At 52.1% G+C, this 23,028-nt stretch overlaps 2 protein-coding genes across 4 annotated transcripts; both read left to right on the top strand.

Annotated features, from left to right (window-relative positions):
* Positions 1 to 2,694: 2,694 nt before the first annotated feature.
* On the top strand, positions 2,695 to 9,116 carry ORMDL3 (ORMDL sphingolipid biosynthesis regulator 3). Of its 3 annotated transcripts, none has more exons than XM_029210745.1 (4): positions 2,695 to 2,779; positions 6,873 to 7,072; positions 7,780 to 7,931; positions 8,358 to 9,116. In XM_029210745.1, exons 2-4 carry the CDS (start codon positions 6,899 to 6,901, stop codon positions 8,491 to 8,493), a joined length of 462 nt encoding a protein of 153 aa, XP_029066578.1. In that variant the 5' UTR covers positions 2,695 to 2,779; positions 6,873 to 6,898; the 3' UTR covers positions 8,494 to 9,116. The 3 variants fall into 3 exon arrangements, with proteins under 3 accessions (XP_029066578.1, XP_029066577.1, XP_029066579.1); XM_029210744.1 differs by lacking the exon at positions 2,695 to 2,779 and adding an exon at positions 3,540 to 3,651; XM_029210746.1 differs by lacking the exon at positions 2,695 to 2,779 and adding an exon at positions 3,562 to 3,651 and having other exon boundaries at positions 6,878 to 7,072.
* Positions 9,117 to 11,946: 2,830 nt separating this feature from the next.
* On the top strand, positions 11,947 to 23,028 carry GSDMB (gasdermin B). The gene is given in 12 exon segments (XM_029211648.1): positions 11,947 to 12,336; positions 15,619 to 15,655; positions 15,658 to 15,781; positions 17,586 to 17,760; positions 18,483 to 18,567; positions 19,308 to 19,325; positions 20,478 to 20,503; positions 21,234 to 21,392; positions 21,497 to 21,545; positions 21,934 to 22,015; positions 22,376 to 22,448; positions 22,885 to 23,028. Coding segments are annotated over 12 exon segments (1,257 nt in total). The 5' UTR covers positions 11,947 to 12,051.

Below are 23,028 nucleotides of genomic sequence, written 5' to 3'. Positions count from 1 at the left end.
CACAGAGAGGTTCGGTGACTTGCCTAAGGTCACACAGCTGGTAACTACAGGAGATGGGAGTTGAACCCTGGCAGTCTGGGGCCAGGATCTTACCAGTGTTACTCTATTTTATCTCATCATAATCGTTAATGCATATGCAGGTTTATAAAAACTTATTATGGACAATTTCAAACAGAATCTCATGTTCCCCTCCCCCAGTTTCAATAATTATCACCTCATGGCCCAACTTGTTTCTTTTATTCCCTTCCCCCATCCCCAGCCCAGATGATTTTGAAGCAAATCCAGTCATCATATTATTTCATCCACACATATTTTAGTATTTATCTCCAAAAGATAAGGAGGTTATTTATTTATTTTATTATTATTTTTTTAATGTATTTATTTTATTTTTGACTGCATTGGGTCTTTGCTGCTGTGCGCAGGCTCTCTCCAGTTGTGGCAAGCGGGCGCCGCTCTTCGTTGTGGTGCACAGGCTGCTCATCGTGGTGGCTTCCCTTGTTGTGGAGCACAGGCTCTAAGCACAGGGGCTTCAGTAGTGTGGCACGCGGGCTCAGTAGCTGTGGCTCGCGGACTCAGTAGTTGTGGCTCACGGGCTTAGTTGCTCTGCAGCATGTGGGATCTTCCTGGACCAGGGCTAAAACCCGTGTCCCCTGCACTGGCAGGCGGACTCTTAACCACTACGCCACCAGGGAAGCCCGAGGTTTTTTATTGAAAAAATTACCACAGTACCATATCATGCCTTAAAATGTATATTTCATTAAGATCATCAATTTGAATAGTTAGTATTCAAATTTCCTCAATAATTTAATAAAATATATATAGTTTTAAAAGTTGGTTTGCTTGAATGAGGACCCAGATAAGGCTTTTTTGGTTGACAGATTTCTTAATTTCTTTTAAGTGTAAGTCTCTCCCTTTCCTTTTTTTCTTCCAATTTATTTGTTAATGAGGGAATTGTGTTTATTTTGCTGACTGCACCCCTGGAGAATGCTCAGGCTATATACATATATATTTTTTTGGCCGTGCTGTGGGGCAGGGCTTGTGGGATCTTAGTTCCCTGACCAGGGATTGAGCCCGGGCCCATGGCAGTGACAGCCCCAAGTCCTAAACACTGGGCCGCCAGGGAACTCCCAGCTCATGCTATTTTGTATCCTGATCTTTTCATCTAACTTAGCAAACATTTTCCTATACTGCTTATTATATGGCTTCCTACTATGTCACCCAATGGATATAGTACGATTATTTTTTTCTTGGGCATTTGGGTTGCTTTCAGTTTTCCATTGTTATAACTAATGTTGGACTAAAGATCTTCACACATAGTGCATGGTACGTAATTCCTTAGAATATGCTACCAGAAATGGAATCATGGCTCTGAGGCCTGAACAATCGTTCAGCCTCTTGGCACAGATCACCAAGTGTTTGTCCAAGGGGTTATGCATCCCCAGCACCACACAAGAGTGCTGTCACTCATTCTAAGTACTTAGGCCTATTCAAGGCTGAAGGATGTTTGGTGAAGACATGATAATTAAGAAGGCAGAGAGCTAGAGGAGAAAGATGATGACAGGGACTCAGGCTAAATTAAGCAGAAAGTGATCTACAATTTACCACAAACCTAGAGTGAGTCAGTACTCTGTTCATTCCTGTTGTGAAAAATAAAAAACAACAAACCCTTGATAACAGGAGCTATTAATAGGGCATGGCATGTCCAATAATCTTTCTGTTAAGACTATGCATTAGTCAGACCCTTATTTGAGACATGGATCCAGTCTGGGTCACTGAACTTCACAGAGAGTGAGGAAACTGGCAAAGATCAGAGAGCTTGATCAACTTCGGGGAGGATGGAAGAATCCCAGAGAAAAGTCGAAGGAGACAAGTAGGCTCACTTTGGGAAAAATAAGAGACTTTTTTTTTTTTTTTTTCCTGTACGCGGGCCTCACTATTGTGGCCTCTGCCGTTGCAGAGCACAGGCTCCGGACGCGCAGGCTCAGCGGCCATGGCTCACAGGCCCAGCCGCTCCGCGGCATGTGGGATCTTCCCGGACCGGGGCACAAACCCGTGTCCCCTGCATCAGCAGGCAAACTCTCAACCACTGCGCCACCAGGGAAGCCCAAGAGATTTTTTTTTTTTTCCTCAATACCGGGGAGGCTTCTAAGGAAAGGACAACACTCAGTTTTTGCTTATTTCTTCACAAGGCTGACTGTAAGGAAAGGGGCCTCTCCCTACCAGTAGGAACTTCTGTAAGACACAGCAAAAATTTTTCAGATTCTGGGGTGACCATTTAGGTCTTGGGCTGAGAGCTCTTGGGCTACTGGCCCTGGAAATATTCGAGAAGCTGCCTGTTCTGCTCTGAGTGGTTCAGATATCCACCTGCTTGGTGCCCACTAGGTGCCTCTGGGGGCCCCACTCCTGCTTTGTGACAGCTGTTCCCTGGAAGCCCCCTTGGGGAGGGGTGGGTGAGGTCACAGAGGAGTGCTCCGCAGGTTTGCTGGGCCAGCATTCTCCTTTTTGTCCCCTCACCTTCAGTGTGTGTTTACAGCCAGTCAGATTGGCGTGTCATGACATCACCTGACCCTGCTATTCCAGCCCTGTTGTGCATAGAGTGGACTTAGAACCTGGGTCAGGGGATTGGAAACTCCTCAAACAAGGCACTCTTGGTGACACGGAGAGTGGGAGTGACCCAGGAGACCTCAAGAGTCGTTTAGTTCAACCTCCTACAGCAACAGCTTCCTACCACGCAACAGTTGCTATACATACATTCTTCTGAATTCCCACAACCTCGGAGGTAGGTTTTCACAGGTATGGAATTGGAGATTAAGACAAGTTATTTGCCCAGGGTGACACTGCTGGTGAAGCAGTGCCGGCTAAGTCTACCTGACAGGAAAATCTGTGCCCTTGCCTTTAGAGCATGCAGAGGTGAAAAGTGCAGATCCGAGAGCCTCCCACCCAAAGCCAAACAGCTGACCAGGGGCTGGGACTCAGGGTCTTGGCTATTCATCAGGTCGTCTTCCCAAGTCCTCTTCCAACTTCTAATGTGGGGAGGCCGAGGATGTGACCTGGCCCAGGCCAGCCTGGGTCAGGTGTAACTGAGGAGCAGACAGGCTGTGGACTGCATTCTCTGCCCTCCAGACTCTCATCCTAAGCAACGTTGTGAAAAACCCGCTTCCAGGAGGGCCCAGCACCGGCTGAGCCAGTCGATTTCTGGCAGCGAGGTGTAGATGAAAAACTCTGACTTGAGGTCAGAATTTCTGGGGGGGACCCAGCCGGGGGCTGTGGCAAGCTACTTAAAACTCCAAGTTTCCTCGCCAGCAAAACCGGGCAAGAGTAAACCCCACAAGCAGCGCGCAGACGCCGAAACAGGCCTTGCTATGCGCCAAAGCGATACCATCTGATCTTTGTTTCTCTTGCTATTGAAAGCTCCGTGCGGCCCCAGCGAGGCCTGGGCTGGAGCGGGGGTTAAAAAGAAAAACTACAACTCCCAGGAGGCGGCGGGCGGGCCGGCGCTGGGCGGTGACGTAATGGGGGCCGGCGCGGGTCGCTGATTCGGCCGGAGCTGCTAGCGGGGTGGCTGCCGCCGCGGCTTATTACAGCTGCTGGAGCAGCAGCGACCCTCGCCCCCGGGCACCCCTCCCGGGCCTCGAGCTCCGGCCGCGCACGGTGAGTTCGGACGGGCGGCTTCGGAGTGGCCAAACCGGGAGCCTCCTGGGGCTAGAGGCGGGACGGGAAAGGAGGTGGGGGCTGCTGGGGAGGCGCCCGTGGCTGGAGGGGACCGGGACAGGGTGAGCGGAGGTGGACGGGGTGCGTCAGCCGAGCGGGGGGCGGGGGGGGCGTGCATCAGTCGAAGGGATGCCCAAAGGGGAAAGTGCGGGCGGAGGCCCGGGATGGGGCGTAGAGGAGGAGTGGGGGGGGGGGGGGGGGGGGGGGGGGGGGGGGGGCTCCGGACCGGGCCAGGCTCCGAGTGCGAGGTCCCAGGCTGGGGAACGGAGCGGAGGCTCCCCACTTCGGCTTGAAATCCCACTCAGAAAACCCAACAATAGTGAAAACTCCGCCTCCTCGCTTCACCCTCTTCCCGTGCTAGTGTGGGTTCCCTCCTGTACTCGCCGTTTTTCCATTCCCACCGCCACCCCGAGTCCGGGAGGCAGAGCCGGAGCTGCGAGGTGAACGACTGTGGCCCTGCGGGTTGCGGGGTGGGCGGAATGAAAATGGCACTGTGGCGTGCTGCCAGGGACTCCCCGTTGGGGTCCAGGTTGCAGGCTGTGTGCTCCTCAACCCAGAAGGCGAAAGATTTGCTGCCCTTACTTGGGGGAGAGATTAGGAAGCGCTCACCTGGCTGCTGGCACTGTGGCCTCGGCTTAGGTGTCTGACAGACTGGCTAGGCAGAGATATTTGTATACGGAGCCAGAGGGGAAGGGAGGGAATTAGTAGGAAAGAGTTACCAGCAAGAAAGTAGTTAACAGAACAAAGTTGCTGCAGGCTCTGGTTTGAGGCAGGTTGTGAAACCACATCAGGGACTGACACAGGCAGCCACCTGCCAGCTGCCAGCGGTGGCAGCAGAACTTTTCAGGCTCAGCGGCTGTGCGCCTACTCTATCTCCAACAGCTTCTTCTCTCCATTTCTCCCCTTCTGGGCCAGGGGCAGTTGGTTATTTCACTAGCAGTGGTTATATGTATCCTTAGTCACACAAAAGTCTCAAGAGTGCTTCTTGCTTCCAGTCTTTTTCTTAGTTTATTGACCTCTTCTGCTTTTTTCTTTTTTGGGGGGGGCCTCTTTTGGGGGGGTGGGCTTCTGAGATGTTTTGTTCTCAGGGCACTTAGTGTTCAGGTTTCAGGAAGAAGCTTCCCAGGGTGTCATTTAAGTCATAGGTCTGGGCCCCTCCCAGACTCATCAGGCTTCGTTGGATGCCCTGATACAGCCAGAAAGGAGTGTAGGATGATCTGGAACTCAGCAAGGCTCTTAGCACTCCTGGACAAAACACTAGGGAGGGCTAGAGGTCTAGCTACTGCTACACCCTTGAGGGTCTAGGTTAGGGAGAAGTGGGGAGGGGTAGCAGTTTCTGGTCAACTTGGGGAATTCTTTCTCTCTCCTTCGTCAGTAATGAAGTCCTTCAGAGCCCTCACTTCCTAGCCAAGTCTCCCCGACCACCCTGTCCACCAGGTGGCGGCTTTTGTGCAGTAGGTGTCCCAGGAGCTCTGTTAGGGTAACTGAAGCCCTAAGGCCCTGGGAAGGTAAACACCTGAGTCACTCCTGGTTTTCTAGTTCCTTGGGTTTCTCTTAGGCCCAGTGATCCAGCCTAATGGGTTGAGCTGGTGGGCCCCAGGAGCATCGCTACTTTTGGATGCACCCTGGGCCATCTCATGTGTTTGTATGTTGGGAAAGTGTGTTGTGGGTCACATTTCCCCTGAGGTCTTTAAGCTTGGAGCCATCTGAAAGGAGGAAACTTGTTCCCATTACCCTGGAAGTAGGGATCTGATTCTTGAGAATCGGCTCCTTTGCAGACTCTGTGATCCTAGCCAGAGATAGAGGGCAACCGATTCTGAGGGGGTTTGTTGCAGCAGGGTGAGGGAGGTGACCTTCTGGGCACTTCCAGGATGCCCTCATCTGTATCCCCGGGAAAGATGGGGCTGTTATCATGGTGATGACCTTAGGGTCTTTATCAGGCAGGATCTTCCCTCAGCTAGGGAGGAGAGCCAGTACAAAGGTGCCATCTGTCCCCACCTCCTGCTGGTCACAGGGCCCTCAGGGATCTGGGGACAGCTCAGCTCTGGACATGGGGCTGCTCGTTCCCCTCCTTACCTGCATCCAGGAATGCAGCTGGGCTGCATTGTTTCATGGGCATCAAGGGCAGCCCTCCTGGTTCCTCCTGCTGCAGGGCTTCTGCCCTTAGAGCTGGGCAGGGGAAGGCATGGTGCTAACTTACACCTGGAAACAGGTGCTGGGAAAGGAGGCCCAGGTGACGATGGGTGGGCAGACAGAAAAGGGGGGGGGGTAGGAGAGAGGCCACAGGTGTGGTTTTGTATCCCTGGGAGAGGTATGTTGATGTGGGCTCCAGCCACCCGTGGGAGCTGTAGATGTTGGCTATGTTCTCTATCCTTGCCTCTCCTCTGGTGGGGAAAAGGGCCCTGGTAGTTTGGCAGCAAAATGGGTGGCATCACAAGGGTTAGCCTGAGTGGCTGCCAAATGGATAAAACATCTGGATGGGTTGTTTTGTGTCACCAAGAAGGCAGCTTCCAGGTCTGGGCAAAGTTTGTCTCTAGTCTGTTTTCTCTTTTCTTCCCTTTCCCTCTCTTTCTACCCTGCCAGTCATACCCAGGATTGGAGAATTAGGGGAGATGGGTAGAAGCAATGACCCCCAAATATTTTATCCACTACTGACTGTTCTCATCTCCTTTTATTCCTTGTAACGGGAGGGCGGGGGGCTCAGGGGTGGAGGTGTCTTATATCAGACCCTCAGCAAGACGGAGTCCAGCAGGGGTTATGCTGAGTGATTCTTAGGGCACAGGCCTCTTCTCCCCTCCCCTGGGCTTCGTGGGAAGAGGACCCTCTGGAGGGTGAGATTGCGGGATGGGCAGTGGTTTCTTTACTCTGGGGCTCCATGCCTCTTGATGACCTATCCACCCAGGCAGTCCCAGTGCCTGGAAGGGCACTGTCCTGTTTGGACTATGTGCGGAGCAGCCTGGTGTTTATCCCAACCCAGCAGTGAGAAATGAATAGAGTTAAGTCTGCATGGACTTTCTCTGGCCTTCTCGCTTGAGAATCAAAATGGTAGACCTGCTTGGAGTTCTCGGGGAGAGCAGAGCCTCCTTCCCTGCAGGATTTGGAGGGTGTGAGAGGGCAGGGAAAGTGGTGTGACCTGTCTTACCTGTGCTGCTTGTTTGCAGAACAGTGGCAGGAGAGGGGCAGCAGGATGAATGTGGGAACAGCACACAGCGAGGTGAACCCCAACACGCGGGTGATGAACAGCCGTGGCATCTGGCTCTCCTACGTGCTGGCCATTGGGCTCCTCCACGTCGTGCTGCTCAGCATTCCCTTTGTGAGCGTCCCCGTCGTCTGGACCCTCACCAACCTCATCCACAACATGGTGAGGACCTGTTGCTGCCTGCCTTTGGTGGGGCTGGGGAGGATGGGAGCCCGCCAGACGTGGGCCAGACGTCAGGGTGACGTGCTGACGGCACGTGTCACCAGAGCCCAGACGCCCACCCTCTTCTTTCTGCCCCACTCCTCTTTATTGGAATAAAATCTGCAGATATGTCCACTCCTCTAGGACTTGTGGACCTGGAAGATGGGCCACGGAGAGCTGAACGAAGGGCCCTAAAGAGTCCAGGGGATCCAGGTCCTAGCCTGGGGCAGAAATGCCTCTTTCCCGAGTTAGGATCTCAGAGCATCTTTTCCTCTTGCCCCTCTCTGCTCCCTCGCTACCTGCTTGCTCCCTGGTATTCTTTTGGTGGGCAAGCAGGGGCCTCGTTCCTTCCCATCTGCTTGCCCCCTGCCAGCTGGCAGGCACAGGGAGCCTAGCCCTGGGCTGGAGGGGTGGCGTCTCCATGCTGGTTCTGTGGCTGACACCTCCCCGGGAGTTCTCCTCATGCCAGGCTTGCCCTCTCACCCGGTGGGTCCCCTTATTTTCTGGCCAGGCTCCCAGCTCCTCCCACCTGACCTCCAGCCCGCATCCCCCTGCCCAGCGGAGGGGGTTCCAGATCACCAGGAGCCCACGTCTGTGACTGGGGCGGAGGAGCTGAGCTGGAGGGCCTTTGGCCTTTTGCATCCTCTAACAAAGGCCCCTCCCTCCAGGGCATGTACATCTTCCTGCACACGGTGAAGGGGACCCCCTTTGAGACCCCAGACCAGGGCAAGGCGAGGCTGCTAACACACTGGGAGCAGATGGACTATGGAGTCCAGTTCACGGCATCTCGGAAATTCCTGACCATCACACCCATTGTGCTGTGAGTGCCTTAGGGAGAGGGGGACGCCAGCAGGAAGGCCAAGGCCTGGGGGACCCTGGGGCCCTGCAAGGCTTAAACCCCTCGCCAGCTGTGGCTCTTGGCATAGGAATGAGCAAAGGAAGGAAGGTTGGGGTGTGCCTGGGTCTTACACTGGGCTCAGGTTGTGCCTCCCTGGTCCTGTCTTTCCTCGGTTGGGGCTTTCTTCCTGCCAGTGAGTTTGGCCCATGGGCTTGGGGTAGAGCAAGGGGACTGGGTCAGCAGGGGCTTCTTCAGCTGCGCGGATCTTGCCACCCTACTTCTGTTCTGGGGGGGGTCTTTCCCATAACTCCTTGGCTGTCAGGAATCTGCCTCCCCCGACCAGGGAGTGAGGGAGAAAGGCATCTTCCAAACAGCGTCTTATACCTGCCCCCAACCTTCCCCACCCAGGTACTTCCTCACCAGCTTCTACACCAAGTACGACCAGATCCATTTCATCCTCAACACTGTGTCCTTGATGAGCGTGCTCATCCCCAAGCTGCCGCAGCTCCATGGAGTCCGGATTTTTGGAATCAATAAGTACTGAGGGTGCAGCCCCTTCCCCTGTGTGGGATGGCAGGGGAGGGGTAGAAGCCTGTGCTGTGACGCTGAAGACAGAAGGAGCCGCTGGGTACCGCCGGAGCTGGGGGTTGAGCCTCTGGGCCCTAGTTTCCCCCTCACTTCCCACAGTAGCAGACTTGAAGTAGTTTGGGGTGGGCCCCCTCCCGGGGCTCTGACCCCTCCTGATTCTTTTGATCTTTTCCTTTTGCCTCATGGGGGTGCTCCTGGAATGGGCTGGGCTCCTGGGCTGAACACAGACCTGTGAGGTTGGGACAAGAGGCCAGGGAAGCCCCCTGCTCGCTTGCGCCTCCTTGACCTGCTAAAGCACTTTAACCCCTGTGAGCAGGGCAGAGGGAACGGTACAGCGTCTAGTTTGTTTCACGTTAATTCTTAAGTCTTTAGGATGACAGTGTGTGCTTATATATACGAAAGCAGTTGTGAGAGAGTGCGTCATCCCTCTGGGTAGAGAATTGTCCAATTCAAGTCAGACAGCTCCCGTACAGCGCCCCCCAGGGTACTAGGTGCGGGTGGGGAGGGTAAGGAGATGTGGGGGGATGGCGCTGAGTGTGCATGGCCTGGTCCCAGAGGTGGGGGGCCAGGGCTGCAGCCTTCTGGCCCTGGTGGAGGTGGGGAGGGGGCTGGGGGCAGGGGTGGGGAGGGTGAATTGAGACTGAAAACAACGGGGCCGCAGAGCAGTGGGGGTTCGTGTAAGATGCGGGGGGGGGGGGGGGGGGGAACAGACCCAACCTCATTCTTTGGGAAGTGGTCAGGGAAGGGGGCAGTCTTGGAGGGTCACTTACCCACAGCATGGTGGGGGTAATGGGAAGGGAGGCTGCTATGGGTTTGAAGCTCCTGGGTTGGCATGAGGGGGTGGAGATGGGTGGAAGGGGCCTGTGCGTCATTGTAAGCACAGGTCCAGTTTGACGCCCGTCTCTGCAGTGGTGTGAGGGCCGCGGGGACATGGGACAGACATGATGAATGGTGGGGCCCTTCTGCAGCCCTTCACCCGGTAACCTCCTTGTGCAGACTGCGCTGGGGCGGGGCCTCTCGTGTGGCATGCACCTTTGGGGCCATCAGGCCACCTCCAAAGGGGTTTGGTGGGCTGCAGAGTCCCGCATGGTCCCTCTCAAGCGGGACAGCGGCAGGTGCAGGGAGTGACCTGCAGGGGCGGGAAGGAGCCGCCTTCTCCCCTCCCCAGCCTGACTGGGGTCCGTGTTACTTCTGAGAAGGTGTGGGTGCCAGGGCGCTGAGGGAGCGCTGGCAGCGGCGGTGGTGGCGTCACTGGCCCTGTTTTCTGCATCCTGGTCCCCCCAGCCCCCGCCCCACGTATCATAAGGAACTTTGACCTCAAAATCTTTCTAAGCAAAGTGTGAATAGGATTTTTACTCCCTTTGTACAGTATTCTGAGAAACACAAATAAAGGACAGTGTGTTCCTATTTCCCCTGAGTTTGGCCTCTGCTTCCTGGAGGGGGCGGAGACGGGGCAGTGTGGAGCATCAGTCTGACCCCCTGCCTGGATGGTGGGAGGGCCCCTGGGACCTCTGCTTTTCCTGCTGCCTCCAGCAGAGCAAGCTGGAGGGGCTGGCGGGGAACTGGCAGAGGCAGTAAGCTGGCCAGAGAGCAGCACTTTGCTCTGGGACTTCGCCTGGCTGGTCCTCAGACAGAACTTACACCTCTGGGCTTCAGCCAGGCTGGGCTGGCAGAGGGATAGCTTGTGACATGGCCAGGGAGGAGGTCAGTTCAGCAATGGCTTCATGTAGAAGGCAGAGCCCCAAGGGGTGCCCAGTCCTTTCCTCTGAATTCCTGCCCTGTTTCACTTCTCTTCCTTGCTTTGGAGGGCTGCATCTCCTCCTGGCCTTTGTGTCTTCAGAGGAATCTTCCTGCTTCCTTCTCCCCACCATAAGCATGAGTGGGAGGGAATAGGACTTACTGAGGCTCACATGGCCAGGAGAGGGAGGAGTCTTTACATTCAGTGCAGTGTCATCTGTGTATATCTGTCATCTGTGTATATCTGTCGTCTGTGTATATCTGTCGTCTGTGTATATCTGTCATCTGTATATCTGTCGTCTGTGTATATCTGTCACCTGTGTATATCTATCATCTGTGTATGTCTATCATCTATCTCCCACCTGCTCCCTGGGTCCAGGAGGAGGGAAGGGTTGGTTTCTTACCTTTGGCCTGTCTGCCTCCACCCTAGCTATAACGTGGCTTATCTAAAAGCCTGAGAGGTGGGGCACTTAGCTTTCCAGTTTTTTTTGGTTTTTTTTGTTTTTTTTTCAATTCCTGAGACACAGTGGCCAGGAACTGTGCAGAGATCTTACACAGAGGGGACTCTTTCAACCTCCATTTTTGGTGAGTAGCTGAGGATAAAAAAAGGTGGGTGGCCCCTGAGATGGACTGTGGGCCCTGGGCACAGCCTTTCCATATACCCAGATGAATTCCTAGGTGGGGAGTGAGTGGAGAGTTGGCCACCATGATGGGGGCAGGGGCAGAGAAGGGAGCATGGGTGAGTAGGTGCCTGGACTAGCCAGAAGGGACTTAGGGGAAGGTGGCCAGGAAGACTGTGAGGGGTGATCTGGCCTCAGGAGGGTGACAGAGGAGCCTGAAGAAAGGGAAGGAGATGCGGAATGATTGATGGAAGGGGAAAGAGTAAGAAGGATTTGGAGGAAAGAGAGCCCGAAGGGTCCAATGTGGTGGGGACACAAGAGCTGCTGCTGAACAGAAATGGGGGAGGAGCAGCTGTGTCAGGCTGGCCCCGTGGTGGGCCCGTGGAGGGTCCCGCAGGGCAGGCAAGATGGAGACAAAAGTAGACCAGGAGAGGGTGAAGGGGAGAGTGGGTGGAGGGAGATGCCCCAGGCGGGGTTTTGGGATTCATTTTATTTTACCAAGTATAAGCGGACCCTTCAGAAGTTGACCAGAAACTGAGGAGACAGGACTTGGGGGTGGGGGGCTGTCCAGAGCACCTAGCTCCAAGCCACTCTTGAGTACAAAGGTAGAGTACTACCTTTTCTCTCTTGTTTCCTTCTGAGGCCAGTTTATGACCATCTCACTGGGAAATGGTTGGTAGGGGCAACCATCCAACTGCCTTGCAGAACAGGCAAGTGGGGGTGGCCCAGGGGTCAGAGCGAAGCGAGTCGTCTGTTGGGGTTGGTAATGTGAGGTTCGGCAGTCATGCCCCTCATCTCTTCCTGGGTTCTCTTCATCAGCACTGGTGAGGGTCTGGCTGGGGATGGTGAGCCTACCTTCCCAGCCATCGGCCCCTCTGAGCAAGGGGCAACTGCTGTGGGAGATGCAGAAAACAGATCTCGCTTTCCTTCCGGGCAATCGCCACTCCAGCTTTCCTCCAGAAAGCTTCCACAAGGGGCAGAGGAGAATCCAGCATTTGTGATGGCCGTCCCACCTTAGTGTGTAGTGACCACCACACCTTCTGGAAACAGGGAAGGCAAACTGTTCTGGTTGGCCTAGAACTTTTGGATCTTTCTTGACCCCAAGCTGCCAAAGGTAGAAGATTTAAAGAACCAATATTTCCCTCCCCCAAACTGCAATGGGCTTCCTTTTCCCAGTTGGTCCAGGTACCATGCTCGTGGTATTTGAGAAAGTCACAAGAGCTGTGGTCCAACACATGGACGCTGGTGGGGATATGATCGCTGTCAGAAGCCTCATTGATGGTGACAGATTCCACTGCTTCTATCTGGTGAAGGAGAGGAGACGTTTCTTTGGATACCAATATGATAAGAGAGACCTCATCCTGTAGGACATCCTGGAGATGGACAAGGGTGAAGGGCTGTTTGATAAGCTGGTTCCTGGGCTCCAAGGTCCTCCGTATGAGGTGGGTGAGAGACTTTGTCTATGCCTACGCTACCCCACTGTCAACACCCCATTGCTGTCAATGAGGTCAGCCAGTCAAAAAAGGAACCGTGGTATTTGTATGTACACGTCCATACACCTCAATTAAAGAAATGTACGGGAGAGCTGCATGGGGAGAAGGGAATAGGGGAAATGGAAATTTATTTTTATTGGAAACTCTTCTTTAATAGTCGTCTTTCCTATTTTTTTTCCTTTGTAAATAATTCTCTTTTAAATTAGCCGAGGTCTTCTCATGTGTTTATAATGTTTATCATTTAAATGGATAATTAAATGGAGGCAGTTAGCTTAGTGGTTAGGAAAGGACTCAGGCTTTAGAATTGGGGGCATCTGCCTTCGAAACCTGGCTCTGCCACACTTACCAGCTGGGTGACCTCTGGACAAGTGGTTTTATCTAAGTTTGTTTCCTCGTCTGTCAACTCAAGAAGACTGTTGCAAGAATCAAAAGAGATAAATTACATAAATCGTTTACCACAGTGCATGCAAGAAGGAGCATTCAATAAAAGTTCGCCTCAATCATTCTACTGGTGGCGGTTATTATTATTATCCCTTCCCGTTCCTGGAGATCATGGCTGAATGGGAAGTTGCTGGTGAGCAGAACTCCCTTATGGGCTCAAAGGCCTTAGTAGAGAAGTCTGTTCCATCCCCCTGCTTCCAAGCTCAGCGACTCCTGGGGTTTCTTGGGTTTCAGAAGCCCCAGGATAGGTGTTGATGAACCCTCACTTGGAGACTTATTGCAGCATCTCACGCCTCATGGTGAGGAGTTTTACAGCTCAGACATCTCTGCCAAAGCCCATTTGGATCTCACCAAGAGATGGAAAAGAATTCTAACGACACCAGTGTATAGTTTTAGAGCACCTGCCACGTGCCTGGTACTGCTGTTATGTGACCAACAGCAGTGCACAGAATACTCTGAGGTGGTGGGCTTTTCCACAAGTGGGGTTTAAGTAAGCAGGGGACTTTAGGAAATTTTCAGATTAGTATTTTTCAAAGACTCTGAGTCAATTCGCTGAAACGAGAATTGCCAAGAGTCAATTTACTAAAAGCTAATTGTCAAAAAAAAAAAAAAAGACAAGTTCACTGGAAACAGAAGAAAACTTTAAAGCAGGACTAGAATGTTTTGCAATGATCATCTTACTCCCCAGGGGGCAGGGGCAAGTTTAATTATGGAAAAAAAAATTTGACTAAGTCAGTTAACTTGCTTTAAGGGAAAGTCTATCTGTTTGCATAAAAAAATTCAGAGGGAGAGATGAAACCAAACTAAAAAAGTCCTTAAGAATGAGGTGAACTGGTCATTTAAATTGATTTTCAGCAACTTGGTCTGCTCCCTTTTCAAACAGATTATTATTTTTTTAACTAGATGGTGTACATCGTTGTTTTTTGTTTTTTTTTTAATTAACTAAAGTCCATACTTTATTCAGATTTCCTTGATTTTTATGTAGTGTCCCTTTTCTGTTCCAGGATCCCATCCAGGACATCATGTTACATGTAGTTGTCACGTCTCCTTTGGCTCCTCTTTGACTTGCCTTGTTTTGGATGGCCTTGACAGTTTTTTTTTTTTTTTTTTTGCGGGGGCCGGGCTCCTCTTTTTGTTGTCCCCCCCCGGAGCCCGGGCTCCGGACGCACAGGCTCAGCGGCCATGGCTCACGGGCCCAGCCTCTCCGCGGCATGTGGGATCTTCCCAGACCGGGGCACAAACCCGTGTCCCCTGCATCGGCAGGCGGACTCTCAACCACTGCGCCACCAGGGAAGCCGCCTTGACAGTTTTGAGCAGTAGTGGTCAGGCATATTGTAGGACACCCCTCTGATTGGAATTTGTCTGATTTTTTTCTTATGGATAGACCTAGGTAATGGGTTTGGGGGAGGAAGACTGCAGAGGTAAAGTGCTGTCCCCATCACATCATATCAAGGTTATGTACTATCAACATGACTTATCACTGTTGATGTTGACCTTGGTCAGCTGGCTGAGGTACTGCCTGTCAGGTTTCTCCACTGTCAAGTTACTCTTTCCCCCTGCCCCTCCTCCATACTGTTTTATTGATTGGTTGATTGATTGCTGCACCGTGTGGCTTGCAGGATCTTAGTTCCCTGACCCGAGGATTGAACCCATGCCCCCTGCAGTGGAAGCCCAGAGTCCTAACAACTGGACCGCCAGGGAATTCCCCCATACTGTATTCTTTGTGTGCATAAGGTTTGATTTTTCTTTCTCTCTGATAAAGTACCCACGAACTTTTACGTTACTCAAGAAACAATTGGGCCCTGAGACATTAGCGTCCCACACACAGGACTGATTTCAGGCACTATTTCTAGGTCTGTCATAGTTCCACCAGTTTCAAAATGCATTTCTTCTCTGTAAATCCGGCCCTGCCCCCCAAATCCAGCAGTAGAAGTTCTCCCTGCTCTGTAGGCTCAGAACTGGGAGGTCTGAGAGAAGGACACGCAGCCTGGCAGCATCTCCACATATGCTCCACTAGCTCCAGGGCAGCAACTGACTTGGAGTCCACGCCCTTATGCAAGGCCTGATGCAAGGCCTTATGCAAGGCTGGGCAGAGTCCACTTGGGTGGGCAACTTTCCAGACTTGCCTCACTTCACACCTGCACAGTGCACACAAACACAGAGACTGAACTCTGCTTAACTTTTATTTCCCGAAGGTCAGGGCCTCCTAATTCTTTCACCTTACTTTTCCTTGTCTCATTTCAGCCTCTCAAATAGTTATATAGGACTAGCTCACATTTACTGAACATTTAGTATGTGTGCCAGGCACTTTGTTAAGTGCTTAACTGCATTAGTTTATTAATTTCCTCAAGCACGGGAAGTAGTAGGTACTATTAATATTTCTCCTTCTACAGAGACTTCCCTGGTGGTCCAGTGGTTAAGACAACGAGCTTCCATTGCAGGGGGCACGGGGTCGATCCCTGGTTGGGGAACTAAGGTCCCACATGCCGCAGGCCATAGCCAAAAAAAAAAAAAATTCTCCTTCTATAGATGAGGAAACAGATTCAGAGGTGATGTGACTTATCCAAGGTCATTTGGTAAGAAGGTGGCAGAGTGGGCTCCAGGCATGATGACTTCTGGTGAGAACAGCATTGGCTGGAGAGCCACAGCTGGAAGAATTCCTCAGAAGGGAAGGGGATCGTGGAGGGGAGCCCAGGACGGGGTGCACCAGGGAGGATTTTCTAGAGAGAGATCTTTTGGGGTCAGCCTCAATGTGACGTTTACCTTTCTCTTTCCAGGTCAGAGGTTAAGTCCCAAGTTATGGATAGCGTAGACTCAAAGGGAAGTTTGACGTGAAATTACCCAAAGAAAAAACACTTGACATGGGAATAACATTCTCCAGGTCCCTGGAGCAGGGCATCGAGTTATCAAAGACCCGGATACTCCAGAAATTCCTGGATTCCATTAAGAACAAGTGAGGCTGGATGCGGGCAGCAAGGGGGAGGGAGAGAGGGAGAAGCCCATTTTGGGCACCAAGAGCATCTGAGGTGGGGGGCCCCTGGCTGGTGCGGCCTCCCACTCCCTACTCCCAGCTCTCCCCATCCCACTCCTTCACTCAAGCATGCCCTCCTCTTCTCCACCCTCAGGAAGCCTTCTCATTCTTCCAGAATCAGCCTCCAGGAGCCCTTCTTCTGAGGTCCTCAATTCACTTATTTCCCTGTTGTCCTCCGGGGTGATTGATTACTTGGGCTTGGACCAAAACTGGCTGGTTTCAAGAGGCCACTGTCCTCTGTTTTCCTATACTGTGCTGCTCAAATCTGTGTTTTGTTCCTGTTTCACTCTGCCTTGCGGCAAGCCCGTGGTTTCCATGTTCCCTCCCCTCACTGCACTCAGAACAACTTGTGACCAGGGACTGACTTTACTAACCTCTCTGTTTATCCCCAGCACATGGTAAGTACTTGGTAAGAGAGCTGAAGTGAAGCCCAATGAAATCAAAGCACCCCCGTTGAACATTTCCTGCACAGGAAGTGCCACCGGCCCACCCCACCAGGGTGGCACCAATCAAGTGCCACAGAAGTTCTGATAGCTGAGGGCATGGTCCTTCCAAGGGACTTAGAGGGATATCACCAGCCTTCCTCCTCAGCAGTCATGTTGTGGTCGGTATTGGTGTCTCCTTCCCTAGCTGCAATTGTTGGAAAGTGTGGATGGGTCGGGGGAAGGGGCCCCACCGCTCTCCTGGGCTAGCCCTCCCTGAGCACGGTGGATGCCTTTTGTTTTTCCTTTTTAATTAAAAACTGAAAGCCTTGCAGTGAAATTGTACTGGTCCTTTGATCTACCCCTACCCATCACGGTATTGCTAGGGAGGGGGCTTCTGCAGTTTTTCTGAGGGAACTCAATTTTTCTAGCAAGCCTGTTGTTTCTAGAGTGAAGCTATGTGGAATGTGTAAATAGAGTTGTGGGGGGGAGGGTAGGTAGAGGAAGATCTGCTCAGGCAAGGATGTAGGACTTTCTTGGGGGTCTTTTGGTTGCAAATACCAGAAGTTCCATCAGGTAGGGAGGGAGGGAGGTTTATACATATATTTATATTTGGCTGCTTGGGGTCTAGTTGCGGCATGCATGCGGGATCTAGTTCCCTGACCAGGGATTGAACCCGGGCCCCCTGCATTGGGAGCGTGGAGTCTTAACTGCTGGACCACCAGGGAAGTCCCCCATCAGGCTGTTTTAAGTCACCAAATGAATTTCTTTATGGAATCAGAGATGCCTCATGGACCCCCAAGGGTGGACAATTCAACCAGGCCCCAGAGACCAGTGCAGGGAGCTGGAGCCCCTTCTCAGAGAAGGGGGTATTGTGGACTGGGCAGATACCTATCTCAGTGCCATGGGAAGGGCACAAGCTTTGGACTCATACACACTGGGGTTTGTATCCCAGTTATACACTTATTAGCTGTGTGAACTTGGACCATTCACGACCTGTCTCTAAGCCTCAATTTCGTCATATGAAAAACGGATGCAATCCTGCCTACATCATAGCGGGGCGGTGAGGGTTGAATGAAATGACGCGTGAAGTATCTCACAGTGCTGGTACACTGTAATCTTCAAGAAATGCTAGCGGGTTCCCTTCCCACTTTGCACCCCGTTCCCACCCACAGTGGGTAAAGTGAACTGGGATGGTCTTCTGGCCTCAGAGGCACTTAATCTCAAATAGAAACGAGCTGCTGGAGAGGGAGAAATGTCCCTGGGAGGTGGGGCCCCTCTCATTGCCCCTTTACTCCCTCCAGAAAGCTGAAGAGGAGTAAAGAGCCCCCTATGTTCCAATCAGTCCAGGCGATGAGAGAAGACCTTTATCTAGTAACGGAAACTCTGAAGACGACAAAGACTGTAATCCTGAAAAGTGAAAAGCAATATATTTTTTGGGACCCGATGAAATGTTTTGGCCTCCGATATGAACACAAGGTTAGGATCCTGGGAGGTGGGGACTGTGGGAGAGCCAGCTCAGCTCACCCACTGCAGGTCAGGGGCTGCCAGCCCAGCCTCCGCACTCTTCAGCTCTTCCTTTAGACCTCTCTGAGCAGTCTTGCCTGCTCCTTGGCCTTCTTACGACTTCTCTTCTTGCCCCAACAAAGTCTGTGTGGCATCACTCAGCCTCTCCCCTGTTACTCTTTAGTGGTGCTCTGTCTTCATTTGCTTCATAGCGCTTCCCACGGTTCATAGTTACTCGGGTGTTTTTTGCTTGTTCATTGTCTTCCTCCCTTTCCAGGAGGCAGGAGGGCAGGAGCCACGATGCCTGGAACAAAACGGGCATGTTTTGTCCTCTATAAGTTTTTTTTTTTTGGCCACGCCACGCGGCTTGCAGGATCTTAGTTCTCTGACCAGGGATCGAACCCGGGCCCCTGGCAGTGAAAGCGCCAGGTCCTAACCACTGGATGGCCAGGGAATTCCCCATAAATATTTGTTGAATGAAGTGGAAACAACATGAGTTTTGGGGTCAGATGCGGGTTCAAATTTCAGCTCTACTGCTGTGAAACGGGCTCATCTGCTGACCCTCTCAGAGCCTCGGTTCTCTCATCTGTAAAATGAGGATAAAAATGTCTACCTCCCAGGATTGTTTGGGAGATCAGGCAAGATAACTATGTCAAGCACTTAGGGATCAATCAACCTGAGCTCGTTTTTCCTAGCACCAAACGGAAGTGACCATCACCCCTGAGAAGGTCCTGGGCTATCGAGTAAAGCAGCCAGTCTTCCCCAACGCAGAGATTATGGGTAAGCAAGGCCTGGTGGGGCGGGGTGGATGGGGGAGCCTGAACACATGAGTAGGGTGGGGGTTGATTCAGCTGGGGTCTATGTCAGCCTGGAGGGGCCCTGGTGAGCTAGAAGGTGGGGGGAAGTTCCGGGGAATGAGAAGAAGGGTGATGAAGGGTCCTTGCTCAGACACCACTGACCCAGGGTTTGCCCCAGCATGACACTAATTCTTCCCTAGAAGTGTTAACTCCCATCTCTCTCCTAGTATTTTTTTTTCTGTTGGAGGGCAGGGTGGGAAGGTTGGGGAGAAAGAGGACCTTACAGAGAGAGAACTGAGCTTTCTTTTTTAAAAACAATTTTTTATTTTTTAATTTAATTTTTAAAATTATTTTTGGCTGCATTGGGTCTTCATTGCTGCACGCGGGCCCTCTCTAGTTGCTGAGAGCGGGGGCTGCTCTTCGTTGCGGTGCGTGAGCTTCTTATTACAGATCACAGGCTCTAGGCATGGGGGCCCCAGTAGTTGTGGCTCGTGGCTCTAGAGCGCAGGCTCAGTAGTTGTGGTGCATGGGGCTTAGTTGCTCTGCGGCAGGTGGGATCCTCCCAGACCAGTGTTATGAACCTGTGTCCCCTGCATTGGCAGGTGGATTCTTAACCACTGTGCCACCGGGGAAGTCCCAGAACGGAGCTTTTTGATAACTGGTCTTTCTCTCTTTCTCTTTTTACAAACTGGTTTAGGTATTAGGTTTTCTCGGGCAGAAAAGAAAAATCCTTTCCAGAAGGTGAGTGAGCTTCTGGGCCTCCTGTTCATCATTCCAGAATGGGCAAGGATACTATTTTTAAAAAGAGGATAACAAATGGCCTGGGATTATAGAGTTCTTAGTGCTAAGAATGTAATAGGATGCACCCAGGTGAGAACTGTGGTAAGGGCAGGAGAAAAATCTGCCTGTTGGAGAAGTAGGTTGGATTGCATGTTGACCTAGGGTTTCCAGGCTCCGCCAACTTTGACTTGCTCTGTGCAGGTCAGTGTGCTGGTTCCTGGGCTCACAGCCCTTACTGAAGGGTTACTGGCCTAGGAAGCACACTTGAATTGCCTGGTCAGTTCTCACACAATAGCACTAGCACTGAAAGGAGCACTGGACTAGGAGTCAGACGGTCTCAGGGCCTAGTCCTGGCTCTGCCACTCACTAGCTCTACAGCCTCCTGAGCCATGGTTATGCTGACATTAAAATGAACTAGGGGGCTTCCCTGGTGGCGCAGTGGTTGAGAGTCCGCCTGCCGATGCAGGGGACACGGGTTCGTGCCCTGGTCTGGGAAGGTCCCACATGCCGCAGAGCGGCTGGGCCTGTGAGCCGTGGCCGCTGAGCCTGTGCGTCCGGAGCCTGTGCTCTGTGGTGGGAGAGGCCGCAGCAGTGAGAGGCCCGCGTACCGCGTGGCTTCCTCTGGAATTTCAGAGTCTTTCCCTGAATCCAGTAAGGGTTGTTACTGCCTAAAAGGCCTTGTGAAGGAGTAGAGAGAAGTCTAGATGGAGCAGAAAATTCAAGAAAAATTTCTGGAAGTTGTAGAAGTTGCAGTTTCAGTCCTGGCAAGGTCTTGCTAGCTCAGAAGAGACTAAAGTGCCATAACAGAGGAGTCAGGGGATAGATTCCAGTTCCTGCCCTGATCCAAACTTGCTGAGCGGCCCTCTCTGGGCTTCCATTTCTCCTTCAATCATCTAGGTATAATCCTATACCTGCTATCTCTGAGGGTGTAGGAAGGGGTCTGTAAATATAGTGCTTTGTCATTTACACACAATGATGAGGATGCAGGCTCCCTGGCATGGGCAGTGAGGGCTCAGAGTCCAGAATTGAAAACTTCCACCACTGGGACAAGAAGGTCCACAGGTGGGTGGAGGTAACCTGAAGACTCTCTGAGATTATTCTTCCTCTCTGCAGAGAAAGATGGCGGTTCATCTTGGTTAGGTAAGGATGGAAGCCAGCTGTGTTCAGGGTAGCTACACTCCTCACTCTTGAGCCCTCTGGCCTCAAGAAGTGCAGCTCAGGTGGGGCAGCTGAGTGCGCGTGAGTGTGTGTGCATATGTGTGTGTGGCAGTGGAGCTTGTTGGGAGGAGAGGGGTAGGACAGTGCCCAAAGCAGGTTTCAACTTCAGTCTGGAGAGTGCATCTGTCTCCTCTAAACACAGTGATTCTCATGAGTTGTAGACATCACCTGGGGGGAACTTTAAAAGTAGTGATACCTGAGTCCCACCTCTAGAAATTCTGACTTAAGTGATCTGGGGGTGTGGCCTGGTCTGGGCATCGGGTCTGGGCACTCCCCAGGGGATTCTCATGCACAGTCGAGGCTGAGAACCACTGCTCTAACTTCCTCTAAATCCTCACTACTCCTGCTGGGGCCCAAAGCTTGCACTTTGAATGGAAAGGACGGCATAAGCTTTGATTTCCTGCAGATGGAGAAGAATTGGGGGTTGGTATAAGACTGAGGGTGAGTTGGGGAGGTGGAAGTGGGGTCAGCGGGAGGCAATGCTGGTGGGCGTCTGGGAAGAAGGATGTTTTAACAGGAAAAGACTAGAAGAAGGGAATATACAGAGAGGTGGTCTCCAGAAGAAAGATAGATAAAGAATGGCGTCTGGGGAGCCTTGGTAATGGAGATTGCTAGGCTAGGTGGGTGGGGTTCTTAATTTCTGCCTCTACTGGGAAGTCCTTGAGTCTGGAGGATTTCCCAAGCGTGAAGGAGAGGATGCAGGACATGGCGCGAGTCCTCCAGAATCCGACTGAGGAGCGAAAAGAGGTGCTAAGCTGCTTCACCAAGTGCCTCAGCAAGGATGAAGAGCTGCAGGATCTAGAGCGAAGAGTAAGAGGCCCAAGGAAGAACTGGGGCAGAGAGAGGGAGGAGCCAGTGCGGAGACAACCTGCTATAATGGGACTGGGCTTATCTCCCCCATCTCCTGGTACTAGGTGTCTGAGGTCCGGCGCTCCGGGGAGCTACAGATGGAAGGCCCAGCAGGTTCTGTCATGCAGCCTTTTTAACGCTGCTGGGATCTTTTTTTTTTTTTGAAACAATGAATTTTATTTTTTTTATACAGCGGTTTCTTATTGGTTATCTACTTTATACATATTAGTGTATACATGTCAATCCCGATCTCCCAATTCATCCCCCCACCCCCCCACCCCCGCTTTCCCCTCTTGGTGTCCATATGTTTGTTCTCTACGTCTGTGTCTTGATTTCTGCCTTGCAAACAGGTTCATCTGTACCATTTTTCTAGATTACACATTTATGCGTTAATATACGATATTTGTTTTTCTCTTTCTGACTTACTTCACTCTGTATGACAGTCTCTAGGTCCATCCACGTCTCTACAAATGACCCAATTTCGTTCCTTTTTATGGCTGAGTAATATTCCATTGTATATACGCTGCTGGGATCTTGATGGAGGAGCACACAGAAGCCATTTTGGATTTCTTGGATGACTTGATGGGTGAGGAGGGGTTTGGATGTAAGCTGGTGTGGAGGAAATGCTGAGCAGAGGGGCCTGTAGGGAATCAAATCTTGGGAGGAAGGGGGTATACACTGCCTTTTACATTTTGTGAGGCATAGAACTTCACACTTCAGACACTAGCCATCTTTCCCAGGCCAGGGATTGAGGGACAGCCTCCTCTTCCCCTACGACCTCCTGCAGGCTAAGAGGAAAGCAGGAGCCCTTTGGAAGAACCTCCATCTAGCACTCCTTGGGGCTCTCTGGAACTTCTGATGCTTGTCCCAGCTCTCACCAGACAGTGAAGCCCCGTCCCACTATGTGCCTCGCCTCTCTACCAGCCACCCTCCTTTTTGCCCCCTGAGCTGTCTGAGGAGGGGCAGCTTGTTGCTGAGGCCCTAGTTAAGGGGACCCCGCCCTTTTTGAAGGACAAGGTAAGACAGCCTGGGCTGAGGGCCCAGGTCCTAGTGGAAGTGAATGCCCGTGCTCTCAAGGATCCAGAAGTCCCAGTGACCAGTCCCTTCCTACTTCATAGTCCTCTGCCAGCTGTCTGTGCAGCTGGTTTGTGGCAATTCCCCGGATATATAGTTTCCAGGACAACTTAGGATGGGCTTTTTAGGCTCCGTTGCTTGCCTATGGGCAAGAAAGGGGGTTGGAAAACTGTTAGTCCCGGGAGGGCAGTTGGCCCCAGCTTGACAGATCAGCAGTGCCTGTCACTATGTTGAGAGTTTGAGGGTCTCCAGGCAAGAGTGCCGTGGTGGATTGCTACGTCTGCCATGGGCTCAGGATTAAGGAGTGCGGCCAAATATTTGCCATTTCTGGCATATTTCCTTGTTTCTAGATTTTACAGTCTGGTGGGTTTCCTTCCAGGTGGAGCCTATCCTGGAGCAGAACCAGGGTGAGCAGCCCCGTGACGTGGGCTGTGACCCTGAGGCACGGACTCTCTGTGCCCTCTACGTTGTTGTCTCCATCCTGCTGCAGCTGGGTGAGAAGCCTACCTCTGTGTCTTCCTAA

Source organism: Monodon monoceros, unplaced genomic scaffold (assembly GCF_005190385.1).
Source record: "Monodon monoceros isolate NGI ecotype Baffin Bay Population unplaced genomic scaffold, NGI_Narwhal_1 Super_Scaffold_9, whole genome shotgun sequence".
Lineage (NCBI taxonomy): Eukaryota > Metazoa > Chordata > Mammalia > Artiodactyla > Monodontidae > Monodon > Monodon monoceros.
Note: the sequence above shows the minus strand (reverse complement) of the source record. Positions and strands in the feature narration are given on the sequence as shown.

Excerpts from the sequence above, each read along its gene's own strand:
- ORMDL3 (XM_029210745.1), top strand. The coding sequence starts at position 6,899 with ATGAATGTGGGAACAGCACACAGCGAGGTGAACCCCAACACGCGGGTG. Across the intron at positions 7,073-7,779 it reads CCAACCTCATCCACAACATG|GGCATGTACATCTTCCTGCA; the intron begins GTGAGGACCTGT and ends CCCTCCCTCCAG. Across the intron at positions 7,932-8,357 it reads ACCATCACACCCATTGTGCT|GTACTTCCTCACCAGCTTCT; the intron begins GTGAGTGCCTTA and ends TTCCCCACCCAG.